Source organism: Carlito syrichta, unplaced genomic scaffold, assembly GCF_000164805.1.
Source record: "Carlito syrichta isolate Samal-C Ts95f unplaced genomic scaffold, Tarsius_syrichta-2.0.1 Scaffold301853, whole genome shotgun sequence".
NCBI classification, from domain to species: Eukaryota; Metazoa; Chordata; class Mammalia; order Primates; family Tarsiidae; genus Carlito; species Carlito syrichta.
This window is the reverse complement of record NW_007245949.1, coordinates 60,517-69,276: the sequence shown is the minus strand read 5'-3', so window position 1 is coordinate 69,276 and position 8,760 is coordinate 60,517. Positions and strand designations below refer to the sequence as shown.

General features: G+C 44.0%; 1 protein-coding gene and 1 pseudogene across 1 annotated transcript in view; one reads left to right on the top strand and one right to left on the bottom strand.

The window, feature by feature from the left end:
- Positions 1–1,879: 1,879 nt before the first annotated feature.
- On the bottom strand, positions 1,880–4,828 carry LOC103257738 (annotated as a pseudogene).
- The window catches only part of CUNH3orf70 (chromosome unknown C3orf70 homolog), a 7,546-nt gene continuing 3,445 nt past the window's right edge, over positions 4,660–8,760 (top strand). Inside the window, exon 1 of the mRNA XM_021711078.1 lies at positions 4,660–4,789. Coding sequence (XP_021566753.1) covers positions 4,660–4,789 — 130 coding nt within the window. The remainder of the gene's footprint in view (positions 4,790–8,760) is intronic.

Here is an 8,760-nt window from a genome sequence, read left to right as displayed (position 1 = left end):
TCAGTTCACGCACTAGTGATTTCTGCAGACAAAGCCAGGAGGCTGAGATGATCTCATAAAATGCTCATAAGGTTATGGCTTGTTATTAAAATACAAAGATCATTTCATTATTATCATTATCATTAACAATCGCCTCTAGGTTCAAAAAGGGGTGGCACTCATGCAGCTTTCCCAGCTTTCCCGATGGTAGCTTCTGCAACTAGCCGCTTTCCCTATTTCTCCTTCTTCCCCTCCATCATGCTTCTCTGCACTGTTTTCCTGCACTGCGGATCGCAGATACTTGATACATGTCTCTGTGTGCCCTGTCAGCAGCCGTCCTTTTTCTGAGCATATGGTTTTCATGCTTCATCTCACCCCCAGTGACCTCTCCTTGTGAGACGGCTCTCTCAGCTCTTTTTTTGCTACCCAATTACTGTGTTCAGCTACCTCTGCAGAATAGCTCCAGGTGGATAAGTAGGACTTTGCAGCTTAAGTGGAGAAGGCAAACATATGCGCTATATGAAACCCTGATTTGGTCACCTGGAAGGAGTTGGAAACCTAAGAGAGTTCTTGTGCTCTGCTTTTTTTTTTTTCTCTTCCAGGAAGGCCTATTTTAGCTGAACTTACTTATCAGATGTTTCTAAACTCTGTGGCCCTTGAAGGGATCTCTCCCACCTGGAATTAACTGTATCTTTAGGATCAAGGCTTCCGTTGTGTCCACTTATTCAGCAGAATGGCTCTTATTAGGTGTGACCTCCCAAGGCAGGGAAGGGTTTTGCTCTTTCCACCTTATAGTTGGTTCTCCATATTCATCAGCTCTGCATCTGCTGATTCAACCAATCGTAGATAGAAGATACTTGAAAATAGAAAATAAAAACAATAAAAATAGCAATACAACAATAAAAGTAATATAAATAAAAAATAATACGGCATACAACTGTTTATGTAGCACTTACATTGTATTAGGTATCATAAGTAATCTAGGCCAGGCATGGTGGCTCACACCTGTAGTCCCAGCACTTTGGGAGACTGAGGCAGGTGGATCGGTTGACAAGGGAGTTCAAAACCAGCGTAGGCAACATAGTAAGACTTTATCGCTACCAAAAAAAAAAATAAATAAATAAAAAAATTAGCTGCGCCTGGTGGTTCACCCCTGTAGTCCTAGCTGCTCAGGAGGCTGACACAGCAGGATTGCTTGAGCCCAGGAGTTTGAGGCTGCAGTGAGCCATGACTGTGCTACTGCTTTCCAGCCTGGGCAACAGAGTGAGACCCCAACTGAAAAAAAAAAAAATCTAGATATTATTTAAAGTATATGGGAGGATGTGTGTAAATGACAAGTAAATACTGTGCCATTTTGCATCACAGACTTGAACACCCAAGGATTTTGGTGTCTGTGGGGGTTCCTTGAACCAATCCCCAGAGGATACCAAGGAATGGTTCTATCTGGGTGGAGTCTGGTCTTGGGTCACAGGAGAGCCCTCAGCTCCATTCAGGCTGGTGCCCTCACCATCCCTCAACCTTTCCACATCCTCCATCTCTGTTGTTGCACAAGGCGTATGCACCACTTTACTTTCTTTTGTTCAGGTCCTCACTCTTCTTCAGTTTCTGTGAAGCCTTTTCTAGCTCTTCCAGTCCTCACTTTTCTCTGAACTCCTACATGTGCGTGGTCTGTACCCACAACTTAATCTGTGTCTTTCCTCTTCTGGTGTTTATGGATTGAAAGTGAGATGGATTTTATACATCTTCTCTTTCTCCCTCATTGTTCACTGGCAGTTATTTGTTAAAATATACAAGAACTTGTTGCATATATCTTTTTTTGAAATAGACCTTTTAATGGCTGGGTTATGGTACAGGACTGAAAGGTTGAATGGTCTAGGCCGCAGGGACAGAAGTGGAGAGCTCAGTAGGCTGTCTGAGACTGCTGCTGGTGGTAGCCACCTCGGCACATGTAGCCCTCATTTTGTGGTAGCTATCTTTCTGGTCTCGGAGTAGCTACCATAGGTGCCCTGCTTGTGGTCAAATACTCGTTGTTCTTCACCAGGCTTCCCAGCTTCCTGACCAGCTGCAGAGCCAGGTCCTGCTAGGCAGTGGGCTCTGTACGGTACGTCACCACTCTTTGCATTGGCTGGTCCAAGGAGGCCATCAGCTCCTCTTTAACGATCATCTTGCTGATGATGGAGTGTACAGTGGGCAGATCCAGCTCAGACATGTCCACCAGTGTTCCATGCTGACAGAATCATAGACACTGCTGGAGATGAAGAGGTAGGTCCTCAGTGGTTCTTCCTGGATCTTCCTGACCAGCATGGTGTGGACTTTGTCTGCCTCAGGGAAAAGATCCCACACTTTCCCATTCATCTTCCTTTTTTTTTTTTTTGAGTTGGAGTCTCACTCCCCAGACTGGAGTGCAGAGGCATGCTCCTGGCCACCGCAGCCTCCACCTGCTGGGCTCCGGCAATCCTTCCGCCTCAGCCTTCCAAGTAGCTGGAACTACAGGCGTGCACTACCACGCCTGGCTAATTTTTGATTTATTGTAGAGACGAGGTCTCACCAAGTTGTCCAGGTGGGTCTCAGGCAATTGACTCGCCTTGGCCTCCCAAAGTGCTGGGATTACAGGCTGACCCACCGAGCCCGGCCTCATCTTCTAATTGATGATAAAAATTGTGGCAGGTCTTCCAGTTACCCATCTTCATGGCCTTGGAGGCAGCAACCATATGCTCCCTCACTGACTCAGGGGGACCCAGCAAGGGCTGGAGCTCGCTTCTCCCCAGCTGGTGGTGGAACTGTATGCTGTTCATACTTCAGCATCACTTTCATGGGCAGCCATGTAGGGGATCTTCAAGAGCATGGCAGACACCAGGTAGACACACTCCAGCAGCTCCAGGTTGATGTGCAGGTGGAAGGGTACCTGCCACCCTCTTCTGCTCCTGGCTGCGCTCCTTCAAGCTGCACAGCAGCAGACCCTGGCCCATAAGCTCCATAACCCGGCCACTCGACTGGATGTCCAGCAGCACATTGTGTGTATCCTTGGACTGGCCTTGGTGGAAGGTACAGATGCCTAGCTGCACCATGGTGTGGTTGTACAGGATCTGCACTGGTGGGTCTGCATGCTGAATTTTGTCTTGTGGGTGACTCATGAGCATGAGGTCACAGGCCTGGTATCAGCAGGAGTGCAGAGCATGTGGTAGATGTGGCAGAGAAAGGTGCATGTGCGAATTTGGTCTGTGCTGTCCTTGGCATAGATGTACCTGCACAGTCTCTCCATCAGCATAGCAGAGTCCTCACACTCATTTTCTGCCCAGTCTTGCTCAGACTTTGAGGCGCCCTCAGGAAGGGCAAGCTGCCGCTGATGGGCCTTGTAATCAAACTTGGAATAGGTGTGGAGGATGCACCTCAGGTAGATGCGACAGGTCTTAGTGGTGCTTTTCTCCTCCACGTAGTGCTGCATGCACTCAATGATGGTGCACACCTGTGCCTCATCCTTCAGGTGTTCCACGTTCTTGGGAGTGAGGATCAGTATTTTGCATTATTTTTGTAAATTCTTCATCCATTCGTTCCACTAGAGTTACAGTACAGCCACGGACATGCAGTGGCTGGTCAACATTCTGCAGGTTCTCGCTCTCTTCCAGAATGTTCTCTCCAACAAAGATGCTGGGGTTTACAAACAGGATGTCTGTCAGCTCATTGATGCAGTCCAGGCACTTCTGCCACATCTCCAACTTCACATATATTGCCAGATTAGGGTTGTAGTTAAAGAGAGATGCAACGAAATTGAACTTGATCTTGACAATGATGCCTTCCCCCCAGGTTGTTTTCAGCAGCCATCTGATCCAGCAGTTGTAGCAGCTTAATTTGGGCAGCATGATCAGTTCCCTTCTTGCCTCGTGCCCATAGGATCTCATTCAGTTTCTTGATTACAACATGGGTGATCTCAGTTACCTTGGCAAACATTTTTGGCATCTCCTTAACGAGGAACACTCCACCACAGACCTTTTCCCACTCCTCACCTTCTTTGTCCTCCTCTTCCTCATCCAGTCGCTTTGATTTCCTTTCATGCTGCTTCTTGGCCTTGTCCTATTTCTTCTCAGCTGTCTTCTTTCCTCCTTTATGGCAGGTGCCTTTTTAAGGAGTCTTGAGGTCAGCACAGTTTGTTTGCCTTCTTCCTCCTGAGTCTGAATCAGAAGATGTGGAACCTGTGTCCCGGTCTTCATCCTCTTCAGAATCTTCTGAGTCCTTATCTTCATCCTCCAGCTTTTTTTGAGGAACGTGTGACTCTCCCCAGAAGGAGCTTCTGATTTTTTCTTCAAGGAAGTTGCAGCATTGACTCCATCCTCATCCTTGTCTGTTGAGCCTTCTGAATTCTCCTCATTTTTCTCAGCATCTTCATCTGCAGACGCCTGGGGGTTCTGCTCGTAGGTTGTATTATGGGACTCAAAATCTCGGTTTTATTTTTGGATCTTCTGGTGCAGAGTGCTCAGAGTCTTAGCATTGTTCTTGTTCATCTTCTTCTCTTCCTTACCTGCCCAAGGCTCATTTAGACAGTCCTCCAGGTCATCCAGGATGAGGATATAGAACCAAGGGGACACCTTCTTGGTCCACGATGCTCTTGGCCTTCCTATATGCTTTTCCCAGGAACTGAAACTATTTCAGGCACTTGGTGACGTCACGAATCTTTATGGCATTATGGATGGTTCGGATAAGGTTCATCAGCTTCTCAGGCCACTTGTCCGTGGCACTTTGGACAACTCTCTTGGTATCTTCATCCACGCTCAACAACAATGGCTGTTTGCTCTAGTTACCCCCGACAGGTTTGGTGACCAAGTTCCTGCCTAGACAGGGATGACTCGGACTCGCTGTCCAGTTCATTGGTGAAAAACCACAACATGGTGACAGTGACCTGGGTCTCCGTCTTCGAAGCGCGAGGCCCAAAATATACCTGCTATCTATAAGAAATCTCGGCTTCAGGTAGGACTGAACGTGGTTAAAAAGAATAGTACCTTCATGATCTCTCTTTTCAGAGTGGCTGCTGTGCATTCATAAGTGTGGCAAACAGTGTCTCTATTTTTGGTTTACGGCATTTACAGAAACTTTATTTTTAAAGCTGGTCTTGGGGCCAGCTGCCCGTACGTGAGGGTGTTAAAATGTGGCCTGGAGCAATGTGGATTATAGAAGTCTGCTGGTAAAGGGCTGCCTCCCTGTACAGGTTTGCTTGGTGGCACTTCTTCCTTCTCCTCCGTTCTCTTACCTACCTGACTTAAATTCAGATCTTAGCAGGATACTGGGAGAAGGGCGGTAGCTTGATAGAAGTCTGTATAGGCCCCTACAGTGAGAGGAGCAGATGGACATGCAAGTGAGGAGAAAAGCAGATCTGAGCTTGTCACTTCTTTTCTTGAAGCTGTGCGTGGTTTTCTGCTGTAGAAGGTGCCCAGTCCTCAACTGGGCATGAGGGCCCTGCCTATTCTGGCCTCCTCACCCTCATCCCACATGTTTCAGCCTTCTGGCTCTTCTCTTCTTTGTGCCTGTTAACTTCCACTGAGTCTTGAGGTGATAGTGCAGGTGGAGCATCCCTCATTCAAAAACCTGAAATCTAAAGTGTTCCAAAATCTAAAACTTTTTTTTTTTTCCAGCATGACTCAGAGGTCATGCTCAAAGGAAATGCTCACTGAAGCATTTTGGATTTCAGAATTTTTTATTAGGAATGTTCAACCGGTAAGCATATTGCAAATGTTCCAAATCGCACCCCCCCACTCTGAAATCTGAAACACTTCAGTTTCCAAGCATTTCAGATAAGAGATACCAACCTGTACCATATATTGTCTATCCTAACCCCCAGTCCAAATCAAATATCCCAAATACATAATTTCAAATCAGTGATTTTGCTTTTTCTATCACGTTTTGCCTGTTACTTTTATTTGCTTGTAATCCTATGTCTACTCATGTGATGATTTGTTTCAAGTATGCATCCTCTCTTAAGAGAGTAAGCTCCATGAGGGCAGGGTTGTTGTCTGCTTTGCTTGCTGTTTATACCCCATATCCCTAACTCAGTGCCTGGCACATAACTGAGGCTCAGTGCAAATAAGTGAAAAGTAGAATGAAAGCAGACTGTGGATTGGGGGTATGTGATGGAGGTTAGGGTGGCCGAGAACTGTGGTCAGCGGGAAGCTCAGGTAGGAAGCTGGGTACGTTCAGGGTGTGCCAAAGCCTCGAACAAGGGCCTCGACCTCGGCAGTGCTGGCCAAATGTGGCCTAGAAAGACCCTAGAGTGGCTTGGAGAGACCCGCAGGCAACTCCTCCCTTGTATAAGCAATGAGACGACTAACAATGTCTACTGTGTGCCAGATGCTGAGCTCAGGCTTTGGATGCATGTTTATGTTAAAACCTCCAACCACCTGTGAGGTCGATCTCTCTAATCACTTTTACACTGAGGAATTTGAAAGCCTAGGAATATTAATAATTTCATAAAGGTCAAACAGCTAATAAGTAGCAGTGCTGGGATTCACATCTAGGTGGATTGACTCCACACTCCCAACCCCCTGGGATCTGCCACTTCATAAGGTGTGCCTCCTGTGTTTCCTCCTCTGTATTTCATGTGTCAAGTCTTACAACTATCTGAAGCTTAGATCAGAACATAATGCACGAAAATCTGCAGCGGCCTCCTTTTACCTCCCATCTCTTCTCTTTCCAGTTCATCTAAATTCTTTCAAATACTTTCTCACTACTTGCCTCCTCAGTAACGTTGAGCAGGTTGCTATTGTCACCAAAACCTTTATTCCTTGGCTCTGCATTCCAGGTCCCATCCATCCTCAGTTCTTTGCGTTCTTGCTTGACTCTCTGAACCCCAAATGCCAAACTTACACAACCTGGCTCTGAAGCCAGTCTGGAGCAATTCTGCTTGCTGCAGCATAATAGCCATGGAAAATCCTTCCATGAAACCTGGGCTCTTAGTCCACTGTCTGGACAGTACTCTTGTATGTATTCCTATAGTTTTTCTCAACTCTTGTTTCACTTTTTTTTTAAATCTCCTATCCCAATTTGAAAGCTCATAGAAGCATGCTTGCCATACTGTACTTCTTTTTATTTCCCCATAGCATCTGATTTAGTGTATAAATGTGGCATATAGTCAGTAAGTATTTGTTAAATGAGTAAATAAACCATGCTGTGATGGTCTGTCTCACTAGAGATTTGCTTTACATTAATATGTTCCACCACACTAAAGAGGTTAAACATTTTAAGATGATGAAACTAGGATCTTGTATAAATCTCTGATTGAAAACTTCAACATATTGGAAAATATGTAAATAGTGTTTTCACAGGTTGAAGTACAAAAATATTGTAATACTGACTGCCAGTGGGACAGGGTGAAGTATCAAGCCAGAAAAAATATTGGTTATAATAAATATGATATTCTTTTGCTTTTGGTTTGTGATATGCTACTCAGTGAATAATGCAACTTATAGAAATTGCTAAATAAGAATTCTTAACAATTGTTTCAAAATAACGAATGCCCTTGGGAATAAAATAAGCATAATTGTAATTCACTGTGTAAAGTCAAAGAGCTGAACTGTGTCTGCAGTTTACCTCAGGCCACTCATTTTTTTCAGTAGAATTACCTTTCTAATTATATTTTACTTAGACAAATCTTTAAATTACTTTGCATTTCCTGAGGGCAGTATACTTCGTGAGCCGAGGGGGTCACACATCTGACAATCATAAAACTATCTGTCAAAGCAAAAAGCTCATTTCCCCCTCCAGAGGGTCTTTTTAAAATCAAAATGTACAACTGATCAAAAAAGTCATTCAATGAAGTGCATAAATAGCTTAACAGGGCATATACATTTATTTAGTTTATTTTCTGTGTTTGTTTGGGTTTTTGTTTTTCCTTCCCTTTGTGCTCTCTCCCAAAAGAAAGAAACACCTTCAAGGAATTGTATGTACTGTGTAATTACACTCTGCTACAAATTGCGATGTTAGCTGAAGTTAATGGCAGAGGTGGACAGTGTAAACTACTAGAGCACTATCTAAACCTTATTAATGAAGTCATGGGTGTCCTAAAGAAAGAGCACAGGACTCCTCAAGCCCTGGATCCTGGAACTGGGTTCTCTCCTGGAGCTTGAGAATGTGATAACTTTCGTTTCCTTTTTCTTCTTTGACCAGTGAGCCAAGATGAGAACATGAATCTTTTTTAGTGTTTCACTGAGGCATTGTGAAAAGAGTGTGTGCTACATATTACTGCCAGATATCAGTAGGGGGAAAAATCAGAAATATTATGAATCAAGACTTTAAAAGAATAGTGGAAGTTACTTATTTGAGGTTTTGATTGGCTTTTTTTTTTTTTTTTTTTTTTTGGAGAAATAGCTGAAAGTGTTGTACCAGTTCCTGGGGGGGAAAAAAAAGAATAGAAAAAAGAAATGTATGACATTTATTTTTCTCTTACTGGTCACAGTTGGGTTTGTGTTATTTGTATTGTGTAATCACTTTCATTACTGAGAAAGTGATTTCAGTTTCCTTTAAAAAGATTCCAGAAAAACTAATGAGTTTGTGAGGTTTCTTTTTATTTTTATATTATTTTAAACAGGTATTAGATACTGTAATAAGCTATTGTCTTCACTTTCCTGTGGATGAGTTCTGAGAGTGATTTAAATAAGTCTTTAGCAGACTAAGATTCTATTTCACAGGAATATTTTGAGAACAAGCTCAAGAATGTGTGTACTTTTTTTTTTTTTTTTTTTTTTTTTTTTGCGTTGAAGTCTCACTCTGTCACCCAGAGTGGAGTGCAGTGGCCGC